The 16507-nt window shown below is 39.3% G+C and overlaps 1 protein-coding gene and 1 non-coding gene across 2 annotated transcripts; one reads left to right on the top strand and one right to left on the bottom strand.

The window, feature by feature from the left end:
* Positions 1-8429: 8429 nt before the first annotated feature.
* On the bottom strand, positions 8430-9080 carry LOC133830643 (uncharacterized). Its single transcript, XM_062260662.1, has one exon. It carries the CDS (start codon positions 9078-9080, stop codon positions 8430-8432), a length of 651 nt encoding a protein of 216 aa, XP_062116646.1.
* A 797-nt stretch (positions 9081-9877) lies between these two features.
* On the top strand, positions 9878-9984 carry LOC133813248 (small nucleolar RNA R71). Its single transcript, XR_009884282.1, has one exon. It is a non-coding gene; the product is annotated as a small nucleolar RNA R71 (small nucleolar RNA).
* The last annotated feature ends 6523 nt before the right edge of the window (positions 9985-16507 follow it).

Consider the following 16507-nt stretch of genomic DNA (forward strand, 5'->3'; position numbering starts at 1 on the left):
TGTTACAAGTTTTCTGGAGATGGCGGTGGGGCTTGGCCCTGGTAATTCTCTTCCCTGGCCTGTATTTCTTGGCCAACCAACCTCTCTGACCTTCGAGGAATCATACTGATATCTAACCCACTCTGCAGTGATCAAATTGACCGTTAGGTAAGTAATAACTATACGTCTTGACGCTTGACGGTCCAAGATCAAACGACAAATAAACAGATGCAATGCTAATAAGCATGCCAACACGTAATATACTCAATCATGGTGCTAATAAGCACTTCATGATATTCATCGGCAAATAATATTGCTAATAAGCATTTCTGGCATTCATAAGCAATTAATGATGCAAATAAGCATGTTCTAACATTTATACATGCATATCAATGCTAATGAGCATGTTCTTTAGTCCCTGCCAGTGTTAACAGTGCTAATAAGCATTTCCTGGCCTATATGCAACTAATAACGCTAATAAGCGTATCTTGACCTACATGTCCATATAATAAAGCTAATATGCGGTTCTTTTGCATTCACAAGCAGTAATAATGCTAATAAGTACATTCTTAATCATTCATGCAATAGTCAAGGGCCAGACCTATCAGATTATCTTATGCTTCCTAAACAGACAAGCAGATAAGGCATTTATATCATATTTATGTAGTTAAACACATAACCATATAAATAATTAGCGAACCCTGAGTCGAGCTTGTCTTTAGTTGCGAGTGTACATGTCCGACTAGTCTTCAGGAACCCTTAAACCTTGGCAGTTCTGATACCAAGTTGTAACGTCCTCCTAATCTAGGACTGTTACACTGTGTACTTTAAATAGTGTTAGACATGCTAATAAAGTCATTTGGTTATAAACGTGTAACTAAGGTTAACGTCAAGGGTTAGGGTTAAAATTTTTGGTCAAAGGAACCGTTGACTTTTCATTTAAAAAGTTTCGTTCATACGTGGGATCCCAAAATATTACAAATAATTGTTTAAAAGGTGTATATACATCAAAAGTTACAACTGGTTGACCCAAGCGACAAAATAAGGGATGCAACCCTTGTTCCTCTGAGATACCCTCGACCGTGGTGGACAAGCCACATATGTACACGCCACCACCAAAGCTCTCCAACTCATGGTTGGTCAAGCTTTCCTTTCCCCTTACCTGCACCACATAGCACCCGTGAGCCAAGGCTCAACAAGAAAACTTAACCATGTGCATGAACAGAAAAATACAAATTTCCAAATACTTATCTAGCATGCCTAGCACTAATAACCTACTCATTCATGCATACAATTACAAATAAATGGTCATTGGACCATTTTGGGGTCACTGCCCTGAATAGTTGACCATAGAGTCAACCCCAAGGGCCCTATGCCCTAGCTATGTGGCCATAGAGTCACTTGGGGTCCTCGTCCTTAGCTTTGAGTAACTAGCCATAGAGCTAGCCAAACACTTTGTTTTTTAATGACCATAGGGTCGGCCAATGTAATGGTACGTTGCTAATTTGGGCCTAAGCCTTTCAACCAGTGTGCAACACGCTATTGCCACCCTTCACTAATAATTCAAGCCCTCACCAGGTATTCAGATACAGATGCATATACATATAAGCATACCTCACACAGCACAAGTATGCATACATATTAATCATATAACACCATCAATTAAATGCAAACATAGTAATAACCATGTTTTGTAACGGGGCCGAACCCTAGCTACACAAACCATGCAAATAATCATATAACACTTAGCCAGAAACAAAATATTCAAGTATGTTTAATCAACAAGCGCAATCATAACTCAAACACGTACATTCTTAGGGGCCCGAGCCCTATTCATAATTATAATCAACAATCAACCCAAACCCTAATCACATATATCACGTATTGGGTGCAGTTTTCTTACCTTAGGTCCGAGTATAATGTAATAATAAGAACGTCCCTTGAGCGCGATTCCAGTTTCGAGCCCTTATAACCTAGTCACAACCATAATATAGGATTCCGTCAATAACGAGCAAATAAAGGCTTCCGGACCAAGTCCTAGCCTCCAGGACCTCGAATTCTACTAAACTACTAGTAGAATCGATATCGTGCCCTTGGGTTTAACTTCCCGTCACTCAAGACCTACGGTGGTCAAAACAGTCCAGCCGGGCCACCACTTGCCCCTAAAGGCCATGGCGCCCTTCCTAGGTCAGAAGCCCCTCATACCTGGAACCAGGACACGGGCTGCGGCCTGCCTTAGAGGGTCACGACGTGCCTCCCAGATAGAAGCCCCCCAAATGCCTTGGGTTTGGTTGGGTCGCGGCGTCCCAAGAACAGAGCCGCAACCTGACCCTACAAACCCATAATTCTCTATTCTTTTCTTCAGCCAAACTCAATCAAAACCATCCCAAATCCATCCTAGAACAACAATTCATTCCACATAACTTCTTAAGCATAATACCAGCAACAAAACCCTAGTTAAACACACTCAAAACTCTACCCAAAACTAAAATTCACAACCTTGAGCCTCAATGCTCAAGAACAGCCAAACTTAAACAAAAATTCAATGAAAAACAAAGTCTAAAGCTTACCTTATCTGACAGTTTCTCTCCCCTAGCTGCAACAAATCCAATCCCCCAAGTTTGCGCCTTCAATTCCCAAGTTTTCAGCCAAAAAATTCCTTGGTTTCCTCAAACAATCCACTTAGAAAAAATGAAAGAGAATGAGGGGGAAGAGAGAGAGAGAGAGAGAGTTGGTTGAGTGAGTTGCTACAAGTGTTTGTTGTGTTTGTGTTTTGTTTCCTTATGACTTAAGTCTCTTAAGCTAATCTCGAGGCTCAGAGTACCAAAAACATCCTCGAGGGAAAAATGGTCAAAATCCTTGACATCCCATCCTAATCTCACTAACTCTGAATATATCCTCAAATACTTATTCCCGTTACTCGATAACCCGATAGTGTATCAATTACCCATAATACCCCTTGACTCGCCCCGAGTCGAGTATTGGGTCCCGTTGTGACTTTCCCACTAACTTGCTCCCTAGGATCGTCTAGTGCCAAATAACCCAAATAAACCCACATAATAATGTGGTCTCTCTCATATATCGCATATAAGTACATATATACAATTATGCCCATAACGGGCCAAATTACCAAAATTTCCCTTCTAATAAGAAATAGGCCCACGTGCATATTTAATACTCCTAAACATGCATATCTAGTCATATTATCATACAACTCACATAATCACATAATTACACAAATATAACTCATATAAGCATATAATTCCATATATTTCCATCCTGGCCCCTTAATCAAGGTCCTAAGCCTTATTAGGTAATTTAAGACGTTTCACGATGTGTCGCCACTCACCAGGCGATGCATCGCCTGGTACGATTTATGCGATTAAGGTTTAGGTGATGCGTCGCCAGAATTCAAGCGACGCATCACCGACTCTCTGTTTTGTTGCCCAAAAGGGTGAAAAGTTCCACTTTTGGCGATGTATATCGCTTGGCTCAATTTTTTTCATTATTTTTAGAAAACTTTCAAAACTAAAATTAATATTAATCCTAAACTAAATCATTAATAAAATCTACGAAAAATAGATAAAAGTCATCAAAAACATGGGTTGCCTCCCATTAAGCGCTTAATTTAAAGTCTTGAGCTAGACCTTGTACCTTCATACCAAAATAATCATCAACGAGCTTAATGCTCGCCATTTTCTCTACTTCTACTCCAAAATAATGCTTTAACCGTTGGCCATTTACTTTGAACGCATGTTCATCACCTCATTGAATCTCAACAGCTCCAAATGGAAAGACTTTAATAACTGTGAACAGTCCCGACCAACGAGACTTTAATTTATAGGGAAAGAGTTTAAGACGAGAATTGAATAGAAGAACCTTCTCTCCTAGTACAAACTCCCTTTGAAGAATTTTCTTATCATGCCATTTTTTCGTTCGTTCCTTATAAATATGTTCATTCTCATAAGCATCATGACAAATTTCTTCTAACTCATTAATTTGAAGAAGTCTTTTCTCCTCCGAAGCTTTCAAATCAAAATTAAGCTTTTAATGGCCCATTGTGTACGATGCTCAAGCTCAAATGGTAGATGACAAGCCTTCCCAAACACAATTCGGTAAGGAGACATGCTGATAGGTGTCTTGAAAGCTGTCCTATATGCCCATAAAACATCATCAAGCTTATTAGACCAATCCTTTCTATTGGATTGCACCGTTTTATCCAAGAAATGCTTAATTTCCTGATTATATATCTTCACTTAACCATTAGATTTTGGATGATAAGCTAGGGCCATCCTATGTCTTACTCCGTACTTTGCCATAAGAGCATCAAAAACCTTATTATCGAAATGGGTACCTTAATCACTAAGTATTGCTCTCGGTGTACCAAATCTAGAAAAAATATTATTCTGAATAAATTTGACTACAACCCAAGCATCATTTGTAGTTGTTGCAACAACTTCTACCCATTTACTTACATAGTCCATCGCCAAGAGAATGTATAGATTACCAAACGAAGGTGGGAATGGTCCCATGAAATCAATACCCCACACATCAAAGATCTCCACTTCTAGAATATTAGTGAGAGGCAACGTATGTCTTCTAGATATGTTTCCCACACATTGACACTGATCACAACTCTTAACATATGCATAACAATCTCGGTGTAAAGTAGGCCAATAATACCCACTATCAAGGACCTTTGCAGCAGTCCTCACAACTCCAAAATGTCCACCCACTAGAAAAGAATGGCAATGGAATAGAATCTCACTTTCTTCTCTTCTGGTACACATCTTCTTATAACAAGATCCTCACAATGCTTGAAAATAATCGGATCATCCCAAATATATTGCTTCACATCATGAAAATATTTCTTCATTTGTTGAGAGGATAGACCCAGTGGAAAAACCTTGCATGCTAAATAGTTGACAAAATCAGTGTACCAAGGGATTTTAGTTGCCACTGAAAATAATTGCTCATCCGAAAAAGCTTCCGAAATTGACAAATCTTCATCTCCACTATTTACCCCCTCAAGACGAGATAGATGATCAACCACTACATTCTCACTTCATCGCTTATCTTGGATCTCCAAATCAAATTCTTGGAGCAATAGAACCCATCTAATCAAGCGAGGTTTAGCATCCTTTTTCTCAAACAAGTACCGAATAGATGCATGATCGGTATAGATTATCACCTTAGATCTAATTATATATAGACGAAACTTGTCACAAGAATAAACCACCACCAACATCTCCTTCTCGGTAGTTGTATAATTCTCTTGAGCTTCATTCAAAGCACGACTAGAGAAATAAATAGCTCTAAAAATCTTATCTCTTTGTTGCCCCAAGAGTCGCTCCAATAGCAAAGTCACTTGCATCACACATTATCTTAAATGGCTCACTCCAATCGGGCACAATAAGAACGGGTGCTGCAATAAGTTTCTCTTTAAAGACATTATAAGCTTTCAAACAAGACTCATAAAAAAGAAAAGGCTTATCCTTCTCTAATAACTTGCATAATGGATTAGTAACTTTAGAGAAGTCTTTAATAAATCTCCTATAGAAATCGGCATGGCCTAGAAAACTTGGAATCCCCTTCAAATTAGTTAGTGGTGGTAAGGTCTCAATAGTGGAAATTTTTACTTTATCCACCTCCAAAGCCAAAGAAGAAACTCGATGCCCAATGACAATCCCCTCCTTAACCATGAAGTGAAATTTCTCCCAAATAAGAACAAGATTGGTATCCGCACATCTTTTGAGAACTATCCCAACTAGTGATGCACACAGGGCGGGGAATTGGTCGGGAGTGTTCCCCCCGTCTCCGCCCCATCCCTGTTTATTCCCCATCGGGGAAGGGGTGGGGAATCCCCTATTGGGGCGAGGAATCCCCACGGGGAACCCATTTATTTAAAAAATAAATTTTAAAATAAAAGTCATAAATTATATGTAAATTAAAGTATTTCAGAATAATTATTATTTAAAATATTAAACATTATCCTAAATAAAATTTAAAATATTAAAAAAGTTACTACTATACTACAATAACACATATAGTAAGATAAAAAATACATATAAAATATTACAAAAATATATAAAAATTTAAACGGGGCCCCGTCGAGGCGGGGATTGCTATCCTCGTCCCCGCTCCATTTAACATTCGGGGATAGAAAATTATCCCCATCCCCGCCCCATTCCCCATTTAGACGGGGATTCCCCGCCCCATTAGGGGCGGGTCCCCGTCCCAATGGGGAAAATGAACATCCCTAATCCCAAGGTTGCATAAACATGATTCAAACAAGGAACCAAAAGCTGAAAAATCATCCATAAATACCTCCATTATATTCTCCACTAAGTTAGCAAAACTGGCCATCATACACCTCTGAAAAGTGGCTGGTGCATTACACATGCCAAATGACATCCTACGAAAGGCGAACATACCATATCAATACTACAAAAAAGGCTTTTTAGGAAAAAGTGTTTAGGACTCGCGGGGCGTGAGTCCTCTATTTGAGAGCCATAAAAGTTGAGGTTTTTTAGGACTCGCAAAAGAATGTTTTTAATTTTTAAAAAATTAATTTGTGGGGTTTGAATCCCAAAGCATAGTGGTGGTCAGCGGTGGCGCGTCTCAGGCGACGATGGTGGTTTAGAAAACAAACAATTGGGTTTTAAAGCCCAAGAAAAGGGAAATGCCGTGGTGGCGGTGGTTTAGTTTTAAATGGCTCAAAAAAGCTCAGAGCATTGACTTCCAACTCTAGTGACCATTGAGTATGATTTTTAGTGGGTTTTGAAACCCAAGAAACAAGGAGTATGGTGGTGGTGGTGGTGGTGGTTCAGGTCGTGGTGGCTCGAGGTGGCCGAAAAAAGCTCGGAATGTTTGGGAGAAACCCATGAACAACCGAGCTTCGAATGCCCTGTTGAGGGCCTTAGGCCGCGCGTGAGGTGTCCATCTTCGAGGGTCAAGGGTTTTGGGGGATGGCGCGTCCGATGGTGTGGCGTGTGGCAGTGGCCGGAGACGGCACGACGGCCGTTCGGCCCTGGCAGAGATGATGCAAGGAGAGAGAGGGAGAGAGAGAAGGAACTTCGGGAGAGAGTGAGAGAGAGAGAGAGAACAGGGGTTGAGTAATTTTTTTTTAATAAATAATAATAAAACTTTTGTTAAAAAAAATTCAAACTTTTAGGACACACATAGTTTTTAGGACTCGCTCCACGAGCCCTATAAGAAATTCTTTAAGGACTCGCAACGTGAGTCCTAAAAAGTCCAGGAGGTGTTTGTTAAAAAAAAAAAAAAAACCTTAGGATACACATAGTTTTTAGGACTCACTCCGCGAGTCGTAAAAGAAGTTCTTTAAGGACTCGCAAGTCCAGGAGTTGTTTTTAAGACTCGCATTTAGGTGAGTGCCCTAAAAAAGTGTCCTCGAAGGGTGTTTTTGTTGTAGTGTATGGACAAATAAAGGTGGTATTCTCTTGGTCCTCCGAAGCAATAACAATTTGGTCATATCTCGAATAACCATCTAGAAAACAATAGGAATCATGGTCCGCCAAACGATCTAACATTTGGTCAATGAAAGGCAAGGGAAAATGATCCTTCCGAGTTGCCTTATTAAGCTTCCTATAATCCATACACATTCTCCACCCCGTCACAATACGAGTTGGAATTAACTCATTCTTTTCATTCATTACAACCGCCATTCCTCCTTTCTTTGGTACCACTTGAATCAGATTCACCCATGAACTATCAGAAATTGCATAAATAATTCTAGCATTCAAAGGCTTCAAGACTTCCGTTCTCACAACCTCTTTCATATCTGGATTAAGTCATCGTTGATGTTCAATAGAAGAATTATAAAAGTCCTCCATAAGAATCTTATGCATACAAATCGCTAGACTAATGCCTTTAATATCTAAAATTGACCAAGCAAAGACGGATGAATACCTCTTTAAAGTTTCTAACAACTTCCTTTCATCTTCTTCATTCAATGATGCCGAAATTATTATGGGCTTGGTAGATCCATCTCCCAAAAATGCATACCAAAGATGAGCGGGTAATTGCTTCAAACCAAGCCCATCACTAGTAGTATTCTTTTTCTCCGAGCTATTATCAAGATCTGGAGCCTTATAGATATCTTCCTTCTTAGACACATCCTTTTCTACTGGTAATGCTTCTAAAGCAAATACACTATCAACCACCTCCATATCATTCATTCCCAAATCCACTCCAAGGTCCTCTTTAGAAATTGGTGTTGTCAAACATGGTACCAAAGGATCATTATGAAATATGATCTTGAAAAAGTCTCTTAAGCAAGGAGTAACTACATCCACTCTCTTACAATTCGCTTGCTCCTTGGGAAACTTCATAGTATTACTAATGTTGAACTTTACTTCTTCGCCATTCACCCTTAGAGTCAAGTTACCATCATGTACATTAATTAAAGCTTTCCTGGTTGCTAGAAAAGGTCATCCCAAGATTATCATAATTTCATGGTCTTCCTCCATGTCAAGCACAACAAAATCAACCAGAAAAATGAATCTATCAATCTTCACTAGAACATCTTCAATGATACCTCTAGGATACGTTAAAGAACAATCCGCCAATTGTAAGGAAATAGTAGTTAATGTGACCTCTCCAAGATTGAGTTTCCGAAAGATAGAGAGAGGCATTAGATTGATACTAGCATCCAAATCACACATGACCTTCTTGATATGTAGTTCACCAATAACACATGGAATTGTAAAACTTCCTGGATCTTTCAAATTTTTTGGTAATTGTCTCTTGATAATGGCACTACATTCTTCTGTTAGCTTCACTATTTCATAATCCTCTAACTTCCGCTTCTTAGACATCACCTTCTTCATAAACTTAGCGTAGTTTGTCATTTCTTCAAGGGCATCTACAAAAGGAATGTTAATATGTATTTTCTTGAAAATATTCAAGAACTTTGCAAATTGTTCGTCAATCGCCTTCTTGTGAAATCTTTGAGGAAATGGTAATGGAGTAGTAGTCTTGGGTGGGTTGTCCAGAAAAATAATTGAACCCGGATTAGTCACCAATGGCTCTTTCCTCGGAATCTCCTCATTTTTCTTGTCTTCTTCTTTCTCACCATTCATTGGGATCTCATTAACCTTTTTCTTTTCAACTATAGGAGAGTCTTATTCTTATCCACTCTTCAAAGTAATTGCATTGCACCCTTTTGGATTCTTCTCTGTATCACTTGGAAAAGATCTAGACATTTGAGTCTTCATAGTATTGGCCAATTGACCCACTTATGTTTCCAATGTCTAATTCGTTGCTCCCATATTAGTACAATGAGTTTCAATATTGTGGAGACGAGTGTCATGCTAATCTAGCCTTGCCTTGGAGTCCACTATGTAAGTCTTTAGTGACTCTTCAAGTGATGGTGAAGGCTTCTCCCCCATTTGTCTAGGTGGCTCTTAAGGTGATTGGAGAATGTTTCTATTGTTGGCATAGGAAAAAATTTCATGATTGTGAAGGCCAGGATGGTAGTATGTAGGAAATTTGTTGTTGGGCCTAAAGTTGTAGTTTCGATTGACATATTGGCATTGTTCATCCACCAACCCATTCGAACTAGAAGCTTGTGCCACATTCACTATTTCTTGACTTACTGCTACTTTATTTTCAGTGAGACCCTTAATCTTATTAGTCAAAGCAAACATCTGCGCCATCAGTGACATTATTTGATCTACTTCAAAAACCCCAGCTTCCTTCTTAACCGTTGATCCCTCACTCTGCCATTGACAACTATTCATGGCCATATCCTCAAACAAGATTAATGCTTCCATCGGTGTCTTTGATAAAATGGTTCCGCTAGATACGGCATCAATATGTGATCTTGTTGGACCATTGAGCCCATTGTAGAATAATTGAACCTAAAAACCAATCCTCTATGCCATGTTGAGGATATTTTCTGAACATCTCCTTAAATCTATCCTATGCCTCATACAATTGCTCGGACTCCATCTGTCTAAATTGAGAAAACTCAGCCCTTAGTTGTGACGTTTTAGATGGAAGGAAAAATTTGGTGAGGAATTTCTATGCCATATCCTCCTAAGTAGTCATAATTCCTAGAGGTATAGATTGAAACCAAGTTTGAGCTCTATCTCTCAACGAAAATGAAAATAGCCTCAAACTTATAGTATCTACCGTAACCCCATCGATCTCGATCGTGTCACAAGTCTCCATGAAATTTGCCAAGTAAATATTAGGGTCTTCATCAGCTAGGCCAGACTATTGATTTTGCTGGACCATGTTAACCAAGGCTGGTTTAAGCTTGAAATTGTTGACATTCACTTGTTGCCTTTGAATACCCAAATAATTGTCATTCACAACTGACCTAAAATAGTCTCTCAAGGTCCGGTTTGCTGGTGCTTTCAAAGGAACATTATTGTTGTTGTTTGGTACATTTTTGTTGTTAACTTGGTCTGCCATTTTCATGATCTAGCTCGTCGCTCTCTCCTAATAGAAGATATAGTTCTTTCAATTCAGAATCTAATGGTAGGAGATTTAGTGGAAGAGCTTTTCGCATACACCTTCAACCACAAAAAATTTAGAAACCAAAGTTAGTGAACAAATAAAAAAAATAAAAAATACTTAGATTAAAATCCGATATTTTCTTTGCTATAGTAATTCAATTTTAATTTCTTTTTTTAATCCCCGACAACCACGCCAAACCTTGTTGCGAAAAATAATGAATATGCTTGCAAGTGCACAAATCGAACAAGTAATAAAGTATCTAAAGAGAGATATCGTTACACCAAGATTAAAATCAATTAAATAAATTAAAAATAGCAAGTACTAAAATGCTAACTTTATCTAAGCAATCAATTTCAAACGATAACCAGAAGCAAAATAATAAATAACTATGAAATTTAAAGAACAAATAACTAAATGTGAATAGACTCAAGATAATAACAATTGTTAAGGTTTCGACTTCACTCTCAATAATCTTACCCCTAATCATTAATGTGCTTAAATAAATCCAATATGTTCAAAAGCCCAAAGCATTCTTTTATCTTTATACCCTCTCTCGAATGCTGCATAAAGAATGTGCAAGTGATCCTAACATATATCTCTATACAACTATTTATCCATACCTTCATTAAGTTCCACCTCTCGATTTCACAATTTAAAATTATCTCGGTTACCTAGATTGATGCTTATCTCTTGATCTCACACAACCTAAGTTGTTATACCCGCTACCTAATTATTTGAAAGTTCCCCTCTCGAGTAATAATTTTCACAATCTAAATACAACCCTAATTATAATTCATATAGTATAAAGAACAGTATGAAAATCACAATTAAAGCAACAATGATTCAAAGTAGAACACAAGAACATTATTGAACTAAAATAGACTTTGCATTAAATCATAGAAATAAAATCATGTGAAGAGATCCATCTACACCCTAACAAAATAAGAAAATTAGCCACACATGATGTGGTTTATAATCCCAAATATATTGTAATTATCTGAAAAGAACAAAGAAATAAAGAGGAAAAATAAAGAACGCTAAAGAATTCCATTGATAATGCTTGATTCACATCTTAGATCCTTATCCAATGAGTCTCCCCCTTCTAAATGTGTTTCTTTTCCTTTATATATGTGTTGTGATCGTGCCCTAGTCTCTAGAAGTCTTCTTAATCATCCTACATTTTAATTCAAGTGAAAAAATTGTGGGAAAACACGCTTTTCTATTTTTGTGGCGCAACAGGTGACGTGTCGCCATATCCCGACCGACGTATCGCCATATGCCAGGCGATGCATCGCCTTATGTCAGGTGACATGTCGCCTGGAATTTTTCAGGTTTTAATTTTTCACGAATTTCACCGACTTCTTGCCTCTTAGAAGCAACGTAATGCATCCTTCTCTGACTTGAACACCCAAAATAATATTCAAAACACCTAAATACTCAATTCCTGCACACTTAAATGAAACTCATCAAATCTACACAAAAATTAAGGAAAAACAAACCATTCTAAGGATAAAAGTCAATATTTGAGTGCATACAACATGCACTCATCACTAACCAAGCAAAAATTTAAAGAACAAGTGCCTAAACAAAAGCCAGGGATGACCCTAACTTAACAACAAGTCTGGAATAACCAGCACAAACAAATTGATACAAGAATAAAGTTATAATTCTAGAATAACCAACAACATTCATAAATCGAGAGAAAGCTAGATTTTTTTGCAAAATAAGTTTCAACCTCGCAACCTTGAGACCATACTTGATGATGATGAAAAATTACTATCACTAAGCAAGAAATAACTAGACTAATAAGACTACATGCCAATAAGTGTTTTTAAACGCAAAGATGCATGGTATAAGTAGTGTTCGACCTTGAATATAACGAGGTCAAAATTGAGCAATTGAATGAACTATGTATAAATATATAGAAATTCGAACCTAAGCTCGAACGTGTATTTGTGCAGATAAACAAGTATAAAAGTGGGCCTTAGTAACATGCTCGAAATATATTTCGATCTCGAAATATGATGCATAATACAAAGGCAAAAAGTTAAAGGTAGATGATGCGCAAAAATGTTTTCAAGCTAGAAAATATAAAACATAAAAACTACCATTAAAGTAAAGCATTCGCAAGATAATGAAAATAGCTCAAGCTCAAGCTGTAAATTGTCTTTGCCCCCAAGAACATCAAAAATGATAATAATTAAAAAAAAAATACTATGGGTCACAACCCGTGTTTGGATCTTCATGGATTGGCGGCTCTGGCATCCACTGGTCCAACTTTCTCCTTGGCCTTTGTAGCTTCTTGAGGCTCGAGCCTGGCTTCCTCCTCCTCCAAATGAGCCTATCACCTGTTGACATACTTGGTCTCCTTGCTAGCCAGGAAACTGTTATTGAGGTCAGGATTTGTCGCCCAGATGCGATACATCACCATGTCGATGGAGTTATCCTTCTTGGTCCTGAATTCCTGAAAAAGATGAGCTTTCTTGCTCTTAATGAACTCGTAAGTTGTCTTCTGTCCTCCTTGAGCTTGGAATTTTGCTCTTAGGCCCTCTTAAGCTCCAAGTCTTTTGCCTCTAGCTCTTGTTGTGCCCTCTTAAGCACTAGGTCTTTTGCTTCCAGCTCTTTTTGCACCTTCTTAAGGTCATCTTTGGCCTTGATATATGCCTCCTTGGCACTTTGAGCATGCACCTTGCTCATTGTGAACTCGCGGTCTAGGATGTAGTTATGCTGGACAAAGGCAAGGAAGGCCTGCAATTGAGAACAAATATTAAAAATTAAGAAACAAAGAGTTTGGTGTTAAACACAGAGTTTATCAATCTTTGAGGAAAAACTTAAGGAAGAGAACAACTTTCCACCCATGTCGAAAAGGGCATTGGCATTCTGAGAACCTATTACAGACTCCCACCAGGGAGCCTTGAGGTTTCTGAAGCATTGGCCAATGTGAGTCAAAGCATCCGAACCCAGTTGAACTCCTGAGGTGCTGGCAGCATTGTTGACCACGAACTCAGGAATGTAGGTCGCGAGTGTGAGTTTGCGATCCTGGATTGGAGTGTGGGAATGATGATTTTTCTTCACTTGGCTCGATGGAGGAAGAAAAACAACCTCCGGGAGCACTGGAGGAACAGTGGCATGTCCCGGATCAGTCTGCCTCGAGGCCATTGGGGTAGCCTCAATCATTTTGGCGACCTTGGAAAAGCAAGTTCCCTTCGAGGACACCCAATTGCACTTGGACCCCTTAGACATGATGGACTGGCTAAGGATGTTATCAATGTCTGAATCCATCTTGCCTAAAAAAATGAAAACAAATATTAATACTTAATCATGTTTGAGAAAAAATATTGAAACTTCTAAGTAAAAGAAACCTAACTAGAAGATCCCCTCTAGCTCGAACTTGGGGACTAATAAATCCCTCTTGTTGATACACTTTTTAGCCAACAGTGAATTATGAAAATAGCTGGGATGGATTAGTGTTTAATGGTAAATCCCAATAAGAAAATCATACTTAAGAATACAAGAAAAGAACTCTCAAGAACACTTGTCTTTTTTAACGTGGTTTGGGGGTTAAAATCCACCTAGTCCACGAGTCTATATTATCACTGTTTGTCTCTCTAAATTTTGATAGAGATTTTGTATATATCCCCCCCCCCCCCTTCCAAGATCTTAGTATTTATAGAGAAAAATCACAGACAGGCTTTGAGGTCATCACGTGACTTAACCCTCCGTGTGACCTGTACCACACTAAATTATAAATATTACAATTTACCCTGAGGGATGGTCATATCATTAGGTAAAACTAATCAGGGATCCTCAGAGATAATCAGACATGCCATGCCTGACCATGGACAATTATATTGTGTGTTCGGGTTTTTAGGGATCCGCGAACATGCTATGTCTGACCATGCACATCTATATAACTTATCCGGGTTTCTAAAGATCCAAGGATACGTTAAGTCCCTAGCGTACCCTGAGCTGAATATATAGCAAGCTCATGTCACGGGTGCTATGCCTTATAAACATTACAAGCTCATGCTTATCGCATTTATGGATCATCTGCTACAGTTCTTTACTCGTTAGTTGTATACGAACTAACTAAAAGACATGTGCTGAATTTTATGGTGTACATTTACCCCCCAAGTCCCTGCTCGTGTTTTATGACATCACCTTCTAATTTACACGGTGGGGACTTTTAAACTTCCGTCGCGATTATCCAGGCTTGCCCACTACTCGAGTACTGGACACGTGGAACACGACGATTGGTGTCTGTTCGGGTTTCGAGGACTACATTAATGGTTTGGCCAAATTTTTGCCACTATTTTTCCTTTCGAAACACTACCCTCGGATCTGAATTGGTTTGATCAGATGGTCCACGTTGCTTTAAGCCTTTTACATATAAAACGGGACAGGTCAATTCCACAGTTTACCACCTTTCATTTGAAAATTTTCCTCATCTTCTATCTTCTGTGTTTCAAACCTTCTTCCTTTTCAGAGAAAAGTAAAACCTTCAAAAACCCTTTTTCCCCAAACTCTCTCGAAGACCCATTTCGAAGACCCAGTCGTTCAGCTGCTCTGGAGTGAGCTTTCCAATCCCAACGAAGCACACCTCTTCTATCAACGATCATACTGTAAGTCCTATCACTTCTTATATGCTCTTTCCTTATAAATTTCTGCATTTTATTTATCATGTTCTTTCATGCTTCACCATAGTCAATATTAGGGGGTATTCTTACTTTTTGGCACATAGGTTTCAACTTTAGGCCTACACAAAAGGTTTGGAAATTTTCCTAAGATTATGATATTCACGAAATAGGATATTCTCTGGGTAGATTTGGGTAACCTTTGACAACTTTAGGAAATACCCATTTGGTGCGTAGAAGATGAAAGGTTAGGGTTCAAAGAAAAATCAAATTTCTTAGGGAACACGCTTTCTTGGGTGGTTTTTCTCCAAAGTGCCCCCCAAGGATAGCAGTGGCTAAATTTTCCGACACACGGATCCTTGAATGCTAGGGGTTTTTTGGGAAACCTAGTTGCGTAGCGTAGGTAGCGTGTGGCACCATGCAACGGGCTAAAATTAGCTCAACTCAGGCTTCAAAAGCATTACTTCCTTTCATGCTTCCCTGCCTTTGCCTTTATAAAAATGTTAGGTCGCCCACTAACTGACTTGTCGTTCTTGTTCGCTGGGCGATCTGATGGAACCCAAGAAGAGCGTACCCAAGAAGAGTGCGATCGGCTCCTCGTCTCGACAAATCAACAAGGGAAAGGAGATCGCCTCTGAATCTCCTATTCCTCAGTTTGGCCCCGTGGTGGAGAAGGAGGTCGTCGTTGGTCCTAATGCCTTCTTCGAGGAAGAGACAATCATCTCCAAGATCACGACCCAAGGAAGGGTCAACACGATAATGCTGTCCCATAACATTGAGGTTGGGACCGGTGTCCTCATAGCCCGACCTCCGTATGAAAAGGAAAGGAGCTGCGCACCTCTCTAGGATGACTTTGCGGCCTAGAACGACGAGCACTTGAAGGCGGGGGCCTTCCTTCCTCTGGACAAGTACTTCGCCGACTTCCTCAACTACGTGAAGTTGGCGCTGTTTCAGCTTCCCCCGAACTCATACCAACTATTGGTGGGGTTGAAGTATCTCTTCCGGAAGCATGAATGGGAGGTCCCCACTCTAGTGAACATCCTTTACTTTTTCTACCTCAAGGCCAGCCCAGAATGACGAGGGCGAGGTGACGGGCTCTATTACTTGACCCGATTCCCGAACTCGCCCTTGGTCATTGAGCTCCCCAGCCATCCCAATGACTATAAAGATCAATTCTTTATGTCTAATGGGTTGTGCAACTGCGAACACCGATACTTCAACCATCCCCATAAGTCTTCTTTCCTTTCCTTCCTTAGCTCGTGAAATCATTCTCCTTGTACCTGGATCAAGTTCTCATTTTATACTAATTGAGTAGTATTTTTGTGCAACCATATTCGCGAGGATGGATAAGTCTGCGACCCTCGGGGGTCAATATCATATGCTATCTAGGCTTCTACTTAGCGAGAAGG

This window comes from Humulus lupulus, chromosome 1, assembly GCF_963169125.1.
Source record: "Humulus lupulus chromosome 1, drHumLupu1.1, whole genome shotgun sequence".
Classification (NCBI taxonomy): Eukaryota; Viridiplantae; Streptophyta; class Magnoliopsida; order Rosales; family Cannabaceae; genus Humulus; species Humulus lupulus.